This window comes from Anopheles nili, chromosome 2 (assembly GCF_943737925.1).
Source record: "Anopheles nili chromosome 2, idAnoNiliSN_F5_01, whole genome shotgun sequence".
In the NCBI taxonomy this organism is placed as follows: domain Eukaryota; kingdom Metazoa; phylum Arthropoda; class Insecta; order Diptera; family Culicidae; genus Anopheles; species Anopheles nili.
Window position 1 is genome coordinate 36414285 of NC_071291.1, and position 14166 is coordinate 36428450.

General features: G+C 49.5%; 3 protein-coding genes across 6 annotated transcripts in view; 2 read left to right on the plus strand and 1 right to left on the minus strand.

Moving 5' to 3' along the window:
- LOC128730555 (tyrosine-protein kinase Fer) overlaps positions 1–8863 on the plus strand; it is a 30519-nt gene extending 21656 nt beyond the window's left edge. For 2 of the 3 annotated variants that reach the window (XM_053823612.1, XM_053823613.1), the window contains exons 7-9: positions 7193–7390; positions 7454–8063; positions 8135–8863. In XM_053823612.1, the coding sequence (XP_053679587.1) occupies positions 7193–7390; positions 7454–8063; positions 8135–8463 (1137 nt within the window). In that variant the 3' untranslated portion in view covers positions 8464–8863. Of the gene's footprint in view, positions 1–213; positions 2326–7192; positions 7391–7453; positions 8064–8134 lie in introns of all 3 variants that reach the window. The other variant, XM_053823611.1, reaches the window with a different exon arrangement.
- Positions 8864–10422: 1559 nt separating this feature from the next.
- LOC128731906 (translation initiation factor eIF-2B subunit alpha) lies at positions 10423–11734 on the minus strand. Its single transcript, XM_053825063.1, has 6 exons — positions 11638–11734; positions 11474–11575; positions 11159–11415; positions 10976–11088; positions 10644–10914; positions 10423–10569 (listed from the first exon to the last, which is right to left on the minus strand). The coding sequence occupies exons 1-6, from the start codon at positions 11660–11662 to the stop codon at positions 10423–10425; spliced, it is 915 nt and encodes a 304-aa protein (XP_053681038.1). The 5' UTR covers positions 11663–11734.
- Positions 11735–12280: 546 nt separating this feature from the next.
- LOC128720263 (AN1-type zinc finger protein 6) overlaps positions 12281–14166 on the plus strand; it is a 36783-nt gene continuing 34897 nt past the window's right edge. For both annotated transcript variants that reach the window (XR_008410764.1, XM_053813922.1), the window contains exon 1: positions 12281–12354. The gene's annotated coding sequence lies outside the window, so the exon portion shown is untranslated. The remainder of the gene's footprint in view (positions 12355–14166) is intronic.

Consider the following 14166-nt stretch of genomic DNA (forward strand, 5'->3'; position numbering starts at 1 on the left):
CATTCACGTGTTTGCTCCGTAGTGCTTTTTTTCCGGCATCTCCAGCCGGTTCGTTGGTTGGGTGATTTGGGTTCACTTATGTTTGCAAACTAACGTCAACATCAACGACTCTTCTCTATTCTCTTGCCCCGTTTTGCTCCGTCATGCTGACTCACTCACATTTACTTTCGGTGTTGGGAATGGTGATCACGGTACACTTGGTGCTTGCCTCAGGTGGACTCGCTTCAGAACACCTCCTCATCAGCAGGCGGGCTGTTCTCCTTGCGAGCTGGCACAAACAGTAGTGCCGGTGGTGGTGGTGGTGGTGTGATGTCAATGCTTATGGATCAACTGCGGCGGAAATCTGGTCCTGCAGCGCTTGCCGCACTCGGTTCGAGTGGTTCCAACCGGACACCACGCGCTGGTCCTACACCGGTGGCAACACCCAAACCAGGACATCGTGGAACTCCAACAACTACGGTAACTACGCTTGCTTCGGTTGATGTGTGTGACCGTGTGCTGGCTGTTGCTGCTTCGGATGGTGCTGAATCGCCACCGCTCGCTACTAATTGCTCTCAAACGGACGACAACAACGAGCCGGCCGGTGGAGGTGCCACGTACGCGGAGTTACTTCCGGTGCATGGGTCCGACTCCGCCGACCAGCGGTTGTCGAACGTGTACGTTGATATGGAGGCGTGCTTGCTGAACGGGCCCGAACTGGAGCGCTCGTTTGGATACACTAACATGACCGATCGGCCTAACCTCACTAATAACATGGCCAACGGGCGCACGCCTCAGTACCGGCGATTGCGCGCGCAAACCGCAAGCAGCGAGGACAGCGAACACTCGCACCTGTTGGGCGCCCTTGGGCGGGGGCGTGATCGTGCAAGAACCGGTCAGGACGATGAGGACGATGCCGGCAGCTGTGGGACGGTCGATGAGCTGAATGACTCGAAGAACAATCTGCTGCGAGGTGAAAGCTTCGATGAGAACCGTTCGACGGGCGAAACGGTACCGCAAGTACTGGAGGACGCGCGTTATCTGACGATGAAACGAGAAGACCCGGAAGAGTCCTGCACGCGCAGGTGGAAATCGTCCATCGAGCGGCATTTGGATGACATCGATGCGCTTAATCAGAAGCTGGACGAACACCGGCGCTTGGCGGCACGGCTTTCCGAGGAGTATGAGTACGTGCGTGTGCAAACCCTTCGACCTGTGGTTGTAAACCCACCGAAGCCTTCCACCGGGTCACCGTTTGAGAAGGCGAGCAGTTTCCGCGAACGGATCAAGCGGCGCATCAAAGGTGCGAAGGCGGCTGAGGGCGAACGGGGCGTTTCCCCACCCGACACACCTGACCACACTGCGGAGGGTTTTTCCGGCCGGTTGAGACACCGAATCGCCGCCCATCAGGGCCAACGTCAGTTCCGGTTGATGCGTGACACGGATTCGGCGAGTCCTTCCACGGACCGCTCGTCGGTGGCACCGAGTGGAGGTGGTGGGCGTAAGAAGAAGAAGCGCAAAAGTGCATCCAAAGTCAACCGAGGAGGAGGTGCTCACGGACACGGACGGCACGGTGGTGGGCAGTTGCGGGGTGTAGTGCCACTCCACCGTCAACCGGCATTTTCCGAGGACGAACTGTTGGCTGATGAACGCGCAGGTCCGCAATCTGGGAGATCTCCAGAGCCCACGAAACCCGCCGGTCTTGGGTCGTCCTTTTCGCAGAGTGTCCGCGCAACTTGGCGTGAGTTGATCCACTCCACGAACAAGGTGAAGGACTCGTCGATGGGTGCCATCACGCTCCGGAAGCCGGAAGAGAAGCTCGATCTGATCGCGGATCCTGACCCAGGACAGGGTCTTCTATCGATACGGTTCACCTTCTCGGATGCTGCTGGTCGGAAGATGCCAGAGGACGTAACGGATGTGGGCACTCCTGCCGATTACTGCGTGCCGCTGCTACTCGTCCCCGAAGACCCGGTTGTAACCGGTGGACATAAAGCCAAGACCGGAAACCTACGCGATCGGTTGACGAAGCTCGTGCAGAAGAAAAGTACGAACGCGAGTGGCCAAACCAGCCTACCGGAAGTATGCCGCACGTGCTCGAAGCGAATCGTACGGCCAGCGGGCGGAATTCACCCAAGCCAGACGGTGCTCGACTTTGGGAAGGAATTTCCCGAGCTGGATCTGTGTACCGGTGGCCACGGGCATGGGATGGGTGGTTCCGGTGAAGGGGACGGGCGCGAGTGGCCACTTTCCGAGATGATCAATCTCGAGTACGAAGATATCGATGTGCTAACGATTAAGCCCCACAAACTAATCGATCCTTGCGAGGGTGGCACCGACGCGAGTGTGAGTATCGTGTGTGTGTGTTTGTGTGTTTGTGTGTGCATGAGGGCCACTCTTGTGTTGCGTTGTTCTGCTAACCCCACTGTAGTTCTGCGCTTCGTTCAGGATTGCTTCATAATGCTTGATTGACTCGAAGGATCACTTGATGTTAGCTCTCTGTGGAGCACTGTAGCAGCATGTAGATGTCGCGTGCACGTAGAATAGTAGCAGAAGTAGTACTTATCGTTTATTTCTTCATTCTAGCTGTATCTCTTTCATTGCATTCATCATCCGCACATTTCCCTCATAGCCGTTGCAGGAGTAGCGAAAGGGGTGCGTTAAAATTCCGATCAAAATTCCAACCAACCGACGGCGACGGGTTGTGTCGAGCGAGCGTGTCTTTGACCCAGATACGGCGGGCGGTCCTTTTTCCCGAAGATCGCACTTTCCCCGCGTGAAGAACCCCACGGCACGTTGCACAATTTTATCCCATCCGACAACTTTATTTGTTGGCGACATAAACGACGACAAGGGCGTTCGCTCCGTTCAGATGACGATCTCATGATGTTCCGTCGTGCTTATGCCGCTACAGTATTACGACCAAACTGACCTTTCGCTGCCGAACGCCTGGCGTTGACATTTCCCAGCTGACGGCTTGACGGATCGGGAGCCTTCCGAGATCCGCTCGTCGGTGCCGCTGGCGTGAAGGGCAGGTTCAAGCCTTCTCGATTGCGATCTCGACGCTTTTAGAATCCATTGGCGCGTGCGCTCGTCCGCGATCGAGAGAGAGCGAATAAAGGCAAAGCACGGTGGATAAAGCGAGAAAACACCCGCCCTGCGAAGAGTTAGCGCCGAACATGTGCGCGTGTTTCCGAACACGCCAGGATGATTTAATTTTATTTTTAATATGAACTAATGTTGTATGGTACGTAACCCAAGGAAAAATAACCTGACGCATTCACACACCACCAAGCGTGTGCTTGCTTTAGACGTAACACCACGGTGCGCAAAACGTGCCGGGATGCAATCCCCAAACGGATGCTGTTTGACATTCCCGGAGCTTGAAAACGATCAGCCAGTGCGTCAATGTGTGGGACAGATTACAGGTCCCACATTTACATACAGTGCTGGACGGAGTGAGCACTGTGCCTGCTTGGATCGGTGCTGATTGATGTTCGCTAGGAACTCGCAAAGATGTGATTTACATCGCCCGTTTTAAACACACAAAAGTGTTACTTCCTAGCAGGCGTAACTGTAGAACGTTACTTAACACGTCACACATGGTACAAACGTCTCTAGACAAACAGCTTGGACAGGCAGTGTAGCAAATATTTTCACGATCGTATGAAAATGCACGTTTTTCAACACCCATATTACTCTCCCAGAAGTCTCCCTTCATTCGCGTTGTCTCTTGCACACAGCTTCTCGAGCTCTCTCTCTCTCTCTCTTTCTCTCTCTCTTATTCTCACTCCTTCTCTCTTGAGGCAATTTTTCCCGACCATCCAGTGAAAAAAAAAACACGCACGATCACCCGGTTATGATGGTCAGTGAAAAATTAGCGGCCCTCTCGGCAAGCCGTGTTGGCCACTGTGTGGTGAGGCAGTTTTCATCGAGCACGGCTAGCAGCTAGGAACGAAGAACTAGAGAATGACACAATCCGGTCCGTAAAAAAGTGCAGTGTGATGTACCGAAATGTAGTTCATAGCTCGATCAAACCAAGTGCCGCTAGGACGTTGCGAATTGAAAACTAGAAACTTGCCCCAACCGTAAATCGCGTAACGACCAACGTTTGTGTAGGCGTGCGTACGCGTGTGTGTGTGTGTGGCAGTGGGTAGTGGAACCGTCGGTGGAAAATCTTCCTGCCTCCTCTCCCACCCTCCGAAGCAGCATGAGCAGCACCGAGATCAGCACAACCGCGTCGACGTCGTCCTCGTACGAAACCGATAGCGTCTATCACAACTTCCTGTTCCCACCGCGGCCTCCGGTGCGCAAGAAGCGCATCCGCACGCTGCTGATGGTAAACATGTGGGCTGCAGGGTAGGGGGGGGGAAGTTAGTGCAGCTGTTGAAAACCCGGAGGAAACCGCATGGGCGCTGAGCAAGCGAGTTCTCTCCCGATAAAGGACCCTTCGTTCCAGTCGGGAAAGCGCTTACAAAGACTGTTTTTTTCTCTCTCTTATTTGGGTTTGGATGTAACTGCAGGGAAAAAGTGCGATAATTTTAGCAAATCCCACCACCCCCCGTTTGTTTTCTCGTTACCCGATGAGTTTTTTTCTACTCGCTCAAGTTTAGTTGTCTGATTTTTTTTATCTTCTTCGTACCTGCTCCTGGTTGGGAAAATTGACACTTTTCCAACGACCGCTTCACTCGGTGCGATGTCGTCAATCGGAGCCGTGTGGAAAATACGTCACTCGATACGGCGTCGTGACTCGCAACCCTCTTTTGCGTCACTCCATCCCCCTCCCCTCCTTTTTATTCCATCCCACATCCTGAACATGATCGCCTGCGAAAGACGCTTGTATTCGGTTGCTGTTTTTCCGACCCCGGATTGATGTGGGCGTATGTTTTTCTTTATCCTCTTCTGCTTCTTCTTTTTAGAGACTGGGTGAAGTTACTAAGGCGATGGTAAGCGTTTTTCTTTTTTTTTCTCGTTTGATAAGCGTGCTACCACGCTTGGCTTCATCATCCTCGCGCGCATCGCACCGATACACGCGGCGTGAAAAAGCGAGAAGGAACTCGCCCATCCCACATCTCCGGCGAACATTTCTCGAGCGATAAAAAATTTAATTTCAATTTCCGATCGAACCCGTCGCAACACGCATTCACGCATCGAGCATATTTTTTATGTACGCCGTCAGATTTCATGCTCCGGTATTTTTTTGGTTGTGGCGTATGGTTGTGACGTTGCCAGCAACCCTCGGGCAACGGGAAAATCAACGGGGTTTGGCCTTTCTCTGGAACGCACTTAGGGTGCATTTCTTCAAGCGATTCTCTGGACACAAAACAAGCGTGAAAATTTCCACACACAAAGTCCAAAAAATCACCAACATGCATCTTTGCTTTACACAGTAGCAGCACATTGCAGTCTGCCTTTATTTTAGATACTTTTATTGCGCCGAAATAGTCCCTTTTTTTCCGCCCATCCTGGCGTCATCTGCAGTGCTTTTGTCTGCCCGTCCATGGGGTTGTGCGATTTTGCGAAACGCACGCGGCGACATCATAAATTACACCAACGAGTCCCCGGGGGTGAATTACTAAAGGTGGATGGTGCAAAAATGGAGTGCCGGGAAAAATTGCAAATTTTTCACCCCCTCTGGCCGGGCGTTTGCAGTTGGTTTGGTTGCAGGTGGTCGCTTCCCTTCTAGAAGTTGTGTATTTATTTGCCAAACAGTCGGTCACGTCCATGTTCAACAAGAGCATGCCGACGATATTGCAATCTGCTTGACGCCGTGAACGGGACCAGTGTTGGTTGATTGCGGTGAAATTTTTTTTTTTTGGTCGATCAGAACGTCCAAAGCATTGAGAGCAAGAACGTCCGGTGTTATCCTTCCGATTGGTTGCTCCGATTGACCCCAAAAACAAAGCACTCCCCGTACGGAGTATGCCGTGTCCTTGGGAAAACCGAGAAGCCAAAACACCCGACCACTGGTTGGTTGGGATGCATCAAAGATTCAAATTCAATTACGAGTTGACCCACATTCCGCACTGGGAAAAGATGTGGAAATGACTCGATTGTACTGGGGAAAATTTTCAATCCGACCCATCGATAGTGGTTTTAATTTGACCGAATTACATCTGAAAGCGCACCAGAGCGAGGTTCGGTTGTTTATTGCGAGGAAAGCATAAAAGTCCAAACATTTCCCAAAGCTCTGAAAATGGTCTGTATTGGGGGGTTTTTCAAACGGTTGTCTAATGCATTGGGCTCTCGAATTTGGCTCGAGAAGAGTCTAGAATCAATTAAAAATTTATAGCTTTTATAAGTATTTTAAGCCAAAGAGACCACTCTATAAAAAAACGTTCTTTGCTCAAATAAACGCTTTGATATGAACGTTTTTAAAAGCCAATTTTTGCTATTTAAACATCATCATATGCAAAAGGAATAGCTAGCATTAGGTTGTTTTTCCATCCCTACGGCCTTTGATCTAGATGCATCTTGTTCAGTCCCAATGTTCCGTTCGGTTCAAATGACTCGTCGATCATCACACCGGCCAGCAGCATCAGGACGCGTTTGCCAAGTGTTGGCAGCTTTTCCGTCGGTTTTGTGAGCGCCGTACGATAGTTTACGATGCAAAGCGCTGTAACGTTGGCATGCTAATGGGAGTGTTATTTCATGATCGCTTCCCATGTCGCTGACACACCGATCCGGACGTTAATTGATGGCCTTTTAGCAGCGATATTAATAGGCGGAGCTTCTCTGGATGGAAACACCGTCCGATTGAGTGCACCTGAGCTCACATCGTTCGTATCGAGGTCGCTATCGATATGGTTATTAGGAAACGTGTCAAAATTATGGTACCAATTAATTAATTACCAGAGATTTGAAGAAAAAAAACAAGCAAAAAATTTCAATTGACATCGGATTTTATTCTTGGATTGAATTTTGCTCGCCACAATTAAGGACCGATCGATTCCGGGAACAATTGTAGGGATCGATTGCAACAAATCTCACTCCATGAACGTCTCGGTCGCATGCCTCAAGGATCATCAGCATGTTGACCAGCGCAAACCTCGAAGTAGTCATGGCACATCTGGTCTAGTCTCACGTTTCGCTTCTTTCCACCTGCACCAGCTATGAGTTTTCACTTTCCTTAAACTATGCGAAACACACAACGAATCGCGTGATGCCGTAAACATGTCCAATGTCAAATAATGATGTGAATATCTGCCCACAGATGACGCTGTCGACGAACCGTCCCCTGCACGAGGAAGAGTGGTTCCATGGTGTCCTGCCGCGCGAGGAAGTGGTCCGATTACTGCGCAACGAGGGCGACTTCCTGGTGCGCGAAACGACGCGCAACGACGAAAGCCAAACCGTGCTGAGTGTCTGCTGGAACGGACACAAGCACTTCATCGTGCAAACGACGGCCGAGGTAAGCAAACATTTCACCCACGTGAGCGGCGAGGGAACGTAACATTTTCCTTCCATTTCCCAGGGCCACTATCGCTTCGAGGGACCGGCTTTCCCGAGCATACAGGAGCTGATCGTGCACCAGTACCAGTCGGAGCTGCCGGTAACGGGTCGATCGGGAGCCGTCCTTCGAAAACCGGTCCTACGGGAACGCTGGGAGCTCAGCAACGACGACGTGATTCTGCTGGACAAGATTGGCCGCGGTAACTTTGGTGACGTGTACAAGGCGAAGCTGAAATCCTCCAAAAACACGCTCGTGGCGGTGAAAACCTGCCGAATGACGCTACCCGAGGAGCAGAAGCGCAAGTTCCTGCAGGAGGGCCGCATCCTGAAGCAGTACGATCACCCAAACATCGTGAAGCTGATCGGGATCTGCGTGCAGAAGCAACCGATCATGATCGTGATGGAGCTGGTGGCTGGAGGATCGCTGCTGATGTTCCTGCGCAAGAACGCTTCCACACTTGGCCAGCGGCAGATGATGGGCATGTGTCGGGATGCGGCGGCCGGTATGCGCTACCTGGAGTCGAAGAACTGCATCCACAGGGATCTGGCCGCCCGCAACTGTCTGATCGGGAGCGAAAACATTGTGAAAATCTCCGACTTTGGCATGTCACGCGAAGAAGAGGAGTACATCGGTAGGAACCGGCCGCTCTTACCATCGTCATCCAACACCCTACTCGAGCACGTTCTTTTCCATTCTTTCCAGTGTCCGGTGGGATGAAGCAAATCCCAATCAAGTGGACCGCCCCGGAAGCGCTGAACTTCGGCAAGTACACGTCACTCTGCGACGTCTGGTCGTACGGCATTCTGGTGTGGGAGATCTTCAGCCGGGGCGATACGCCCTACTCTGGCATGAGCAACTCGATGGCACGCGAACGGATCGATGAGGGCTACCGCATGCCGGCACCGGAAGGTGCCCCACCGGAAATGTACCGCCTGATGCTGAAGTGCTGGTCGTACGAACCGGAAAGCCGGCCGCACTTTGACGAGATCTACAGCGTGGTCGATGCGCTGCTGCTCTGCACCAAGGAATGACGGACGGGGGTGACCGGGGTGGGTGTGCCGATTGCGAAGGGCACCACCGGCGGGTGGCCAGCAGCCCGGGGACTGTGGACCGAAGGGTTGACCATCCTGCAGCAGCTGTTTAACGCTCCGAGTGGCGTTTAGTGGCACGGCATTCAGGGGTGTCATTCTTCCATTATCAGCTGCATGCGACGCACTGCAATCGATGCTTTTCTTTAGCTTTATTCCATTCGTTGGCCACCTTTGCCGAAGGGTTTTATTCGCTCGCGGGGAGTGCTAAATGGCCGGTGGAAAACTCGTCCCGAAGGCAACGGAAACGCCCGTGCCCGGGGGACAGCGATCTGGACGGTGCTTTTTCGGCAAGCATTGCGCTGAGCAGAAGCAGGATCAAAAAAGGGACACGCCACACTATGCGAAGCTGGGATCGATTAGACTAGATTAGGCCGACCCGCAGGTCTGGGTACAGGCCGGGTCGGAAGTGTAAACTGTTGGCAAGCTGTTAGGTGTTATGTAAGTTGCGCTAGATTTAACGGGAACAGCTCGGAAGAGCTGGCAAGGATTATTTAAGGGCAAGGCAATAGCAAACGGGGAACAAGGGAAGGGCCAAGCAGGGTAGCTGATCGGGAATTGATTTTAAACCGCGTGCAAGGATCGGTGTTACAGCTTTTGTATGGGGGGCCAAATCCAACGGTAAAGCTCCGAGTGGGTACTGAGATGCGAATGAGTGAAGACGAATGCACGTACGGATGAATGTGGGAATTTGAATGCATACAAAACTATGACTACAGTGAAATCGAAATACGGGAAATGTGTGAACGAAAGCGTCCAAATACAAAAAGGGGGGGCAAAATGGCAAAAAAATCATGTGTGATAGACGATTGCGAGCGGGAGGAGGAATTGATTATGAAACATCCAGCATCAGTTGGCCGGGAAACGCGATTCGCTAGTAAAAATGGTCTGGCCAGGGAACAGGCGCTGATGTATGCAAGAAATCAAGCATTGAAACCGGGGAGCGGGCGGCATCCACGCTGGGAACCAAGGACGAGCCGGAAAGCAAACGAACAAACCCAGCTGGCGATGTGTTCCAAAGTGCTTGTATTTATTAATAGGTACAGCTTAACCTCATCACATTAATACCGAACATAGCCGAATAGTACATGAATCATATTAGCTTCAGCGGCGCGTACGCTTCACGCAACCAGCGATTGAGATTAGCGTCTTTTGACGCAGAGCCAGCGCAGAGAATGGAAATCCATTTGAAAAACAGAAGAGAAAAAAACACTCGCAGCAGCATTTAAGCGAATGCATCCGGCAGTAATAAGCACGCACATATATAGTACTACAATATCAGATACGAATACTCGTAACTGGAACGATGGTTTCCAATTTCCTCTTACTCATTCGATGCACATTTTTGGCGTCACAGCGTGGCGCGGTGGAGGCGCGTACCTCTTGTGATCGGTATTCTTGGCGCACGCCAACAGCATAGCAAATCGCCTCATCTATACGAACAACTTACACAAACGCTAGCGGTATCTTTCTTGCATAGAGAAACACATTCGGGAGGAGTCGGTTTAGTTGTCTGTTTGTTTTAATCTCATCTATAGGCCACGAGTTTTTTTTCCGGTTATTCATGTGTACTCAAATACCGGAAAGTTTGTGCCGGATAAGTTAAGTATCGCGATATTTACATACATTAAACGAGTAAGATAAAATCAAGAAGTCTGCCTGTTATCGTTTAACGTCGTTAGAATGTTTTTCGGATTTGCTACGAGAAGAAAAATAACGTTTCTTCAAGTTTTGTGATGGGCATTGAGAAATCCATCGAGTGGCAATAACATGTATAAAAGATAACCAGTCTCGTAGCATGAAACGGCCCGATATGATCACATATCATTCCGTACAGCCGAATACGGTAGCAGTGTAAGGTAGGTTTTCCAACGATGATTTTATTGTTCAGCTTCGATACGTTTACAGATAGAGTTTGATCAACTCATCGCTAACAGCCGACGGTGCCAGAATGCCGAGGTCAGTGAAAAGCAACGTAATAAACCCAGGTGGCGTGTAGTCTACCATCGGGTGTACTTTAGTCGTATCGTTTAGATTTTTCTCGTTGTACTGAAAGCGTGATAATGTTAACTAGTATAGGGAATCGTTTAGCGGCGAGTGTAAGTGATCTTCGTTCTACTTACTTTATACTCGTTCGACAGATCTCGCTGGTTGAGAGGGTACAAACGGCAGAATTTGAAGCTCTCCACTAGCGTGTAGAACGGTTTCTTCAGTTCTTTTGCACAAATAGCCATCGTCACCGTCCCGAGTCTGTTAATGATGCCACCGCTTTCCACCACACCTTCAGCGCCTACCATCACCATGTCGACCATTTCCATGATGTAGCCAATGGCAGAATCCAGGATAAGCGTACATTCGATGCCGGCCCTTTCCAGCTCTTCGGCCATCTGCGTGCTGTTGAGACGGATCGGTAATCAACTAAAGCCAATGATCGAAAACCACCACCAAAGCTTACCCATGATTGTCCGGGAAGCTGTGGGTGATGAACACGTGGAATTGCTTTTTCTGTTTAGCCGCCATAACCAGTGCTTGCCGAACGGTTCGGGATCGTGCGTGGGTCAGGATACGCTGAAAATTAAGTGAAGCACCGTTGATCGTACATATTTTAGACCATGTGTTCGAGTGCTGAAATACGTACGCATCCGTCGTTGATAAACGCGAGGGCCTGCCTGCCAATCACGTTTCTGCTCTCGAGCAGCTTGGCCAGAAACATTTTCCCCCGCCGCAGCATGATTTCTCGTACTTCGTCCATCGTTTTGTCGTCGAACTTGGCCAGCGTGATAAACCGCGAGAAAAGCTCTGTGCCTGATACGACCGACGTTATGGGTTTGTCCGTTTTACGCATTGCACTGACCGCAGCCTGGATGGTTGAATCTAGCTCCTGAACAGTATCGACTAAAATGGTAAAAATTCGTGGTAATACCATGCAATATAGTATAGCAGAGTGGCTTACATTTTGTGGTTTCTAGAACCATTAGCAGCGTTTTGATTGCAGCGATACCTGGCGACATGTTATCGTCTCCTTCAAGGACATTGACGAAATAGCTGGCGATGTCTGGGAAATGCGGAATTTATATGTTAGTTGCTTCTAATTAGGATAACTATAACGAAACTTACCAATCTTCTGGTTTACTTCTTCCATAATTGCACCGAATAGTCCTCGTGGCAACCTGTACAAGATTGTACTCCTTTTCCCTTACTGTAAAACAATATACTTGTGAACCAAGAAAAAATATTACAACACCAATATTATGGTGCAAAATGATTCTTTAGTGGCACTTTGTGAAATAAACGTACTGTTAGTTGATATTTTCCTTTTTCGATGGTACCCGTGTATGCAAGTTTATTTTGAAAACAATATTTTGACATTAAAACGAAATGTCTATACCGCTAGTTCGAATGTCTCGCTGTACCTTGCGGCATATGTTGGCTGTCTGCTCTTATTGGGTGAAGAAAGACGGCACTTCAAATATTTGAATTTTAATGCTGTTGCAAAGTACATGGAGAAGAAATGCTTCTCAAAAAAATTTTAAAATAATCAAGGTTGTTAGTTGACCAAATACGAAACAACCAAATCGCTTTCCGAGGAGGATTAAATTCTCGCCATTTATGACATATTGAGATTCTCTCGCGCCGTCTGAAAGTGCCATTACTCGTTACGTTTTCGCCTTTTAGCCCATTTTGACAACCCACTACGTTGGGCCAGTCGAAGATTTTCTTCTACTTTGCAAGTTTGTTGGACGAAAGGTGTAGTGTTCGGGTTTGCCGTGTCACCAAAAATTGCGTTTTGGATCGTGTCCTGATATCAATTTCCGCACCCTACAACCATCAAAGGTAAGCTCATCCCGAAAGCGATGCAGATCGCGCGCAAAATGACGCAGCAATTCATCTAGCCTAGCAATCCCATTTTGTGCGTTCGAGTTCGACTCGTTTCTATGATGTCGTTTTCAACATGGCGGCGGTGGCTCGCGATCGAAGGCGTACACATTTTCTATCGCCCAAGGACGATGCGGACGGCCTTGGTTTCACGATTTTTCGGTCGCTGTACGCCGTTTCACCTGCGGCTTGTGGCAAATGGAAAATCCGTATGGCCCGTACCCCCGCAGCTGGGAGGGGATTGCAATATTGTTTGTGGTTTTGCAACATCCTGCTCTGCGGCTGAAATATTCGTCATTCTCTCCCCCGTCATTGCAGCAGCGTTATTGAGAGGCTGCTTAACTACGCAAGAGCGAAAGAGCACGCAACCGAGCGCGTGACTGACGGTTGTGCTGCTTTATCACGTTGGGCATAGTAGGCATTGATCGAATATCGTGTTTTTTTTTCTGTGGATTAACTTATTTTTCTACGCCACACTTAGCATCGACTTATGTGACGGAAATGATGTCCGTTATACGTTATTTCGAAAACAAAAATCGGTTATAAAAGGGCTTTCCGAAGCTTTGTTTCTAAAAAACTTCCAAAGCTTTTCTTCTACGAACGAAGAAGAAAGATAAATTGAACAACAATGGCAATGGCAAGTCGTAATTTTGATGCTGCGTCATTCTCCGGCACAAAAACTCCCGATGATAAATTTCCCAGCTTTATTGACGACGTTTTGTTAAACGACAAAGTAAACAGTAGAAACCTATTTGCCTTACATCAGCCCTCACGCGGAGGGGCGAGCGAATCTTTCAAGATCAAAGTCTCTACAAAAATTCATCAAAAAATAAATTACATCAGCCCTATCAAAGTGTCACAACGTTCTCCTATCGCCACCTTGGCAAATGTATAAACGACAAATTTCGCAAGCTTTACAACGGATTTCATTATCAGCATTTTTTTTTTCTTCTCTCCACTCTCTACAGGTAAACGAAACACCGGGATACACTGCGGAGGGTTAGGATTATTCTGCCTCTTTGCAGCTGGCGATCGTACCTTCTCTTCCGGCTTAGTGGCGGAGACAGGTTTCCATTCGTGAGTGGCGTGATATGTTTTTTAGCTTGGTTCGATATTATTTGAAAAAAAATCCCATTGTGGGTATTTTTTGCCTTATCATCGCTTCGTCCCCCCATTCGGTTGTGGTTTATCTGAGGTGCCAGACGGCTGGCCGGTGATGGGTTTCAAGTGACGAATAGGCTCTTACGAGAAGGACTTTAATTAAGCGTGAAGGAGGAAAACACCTCACTTTTCACATGCTGTGCGTGCTGGTACTCATCGCGAATGCTTCCCAGATAAACAACACCTAACACCCTCACCACACACGGATTGTGCAACTGTTTTTCCTCCCACCGCCGTCGGCTGCGTCTCCTTCACGAATCGGTAGTACGCTTGCGTTCTATGTCCCCCGGTGTACTTTAAGTGTGTGTTTGCGTGCGTGAAGTAACTGTAGCGCGGCTTCTTTATCACCGTGGGTGTACGCCGTGTGCTTGCGGGAGAGTGTGGAAATTTGGGAAATCCTTAACACGTGTCCCAGTGTGTGCGATAAAGAAAGAGAGTGACTAGTGCGAGTGTCGGTGGTGTATGGATGATTTTATCGTGGTTAGAAAAAAAACGATAGTTCGACGTAACCGCACATAAGGCTCGATCGACATTCGGACCGATTCGATCGAGCCCACCTAAATGCGCTTTAATCGCCATCGAAAATCCTTGGTGATCGCGAAACCAATC

What these genes read in the sequence shown, in the direction of transcription:
- LOC128731906 (XM_053825063.1), bottom strand. Translation starts at nt 11,662, where the DNA reads ATGGAAGAAGTAAACCAGAAGATTG. An exon ending in AGAAGTAAACCAGAAGATTG is followed by an intron (nt 11,576 to 11,637) that starts GTAAGTTTCGTT and finishes CGCATTTCCCAG; the next exon opens with ACATCGCCAGCTATTTCGTC. An exon ending in CGTTTATCAACGACGGATGC is followed by an intron (nt 11,089 to 11,158) that starts GTACGTATTTCA and finishes CTTAATTTTCAG; the next exon opens with CGTATCCTGACCCACGCACG.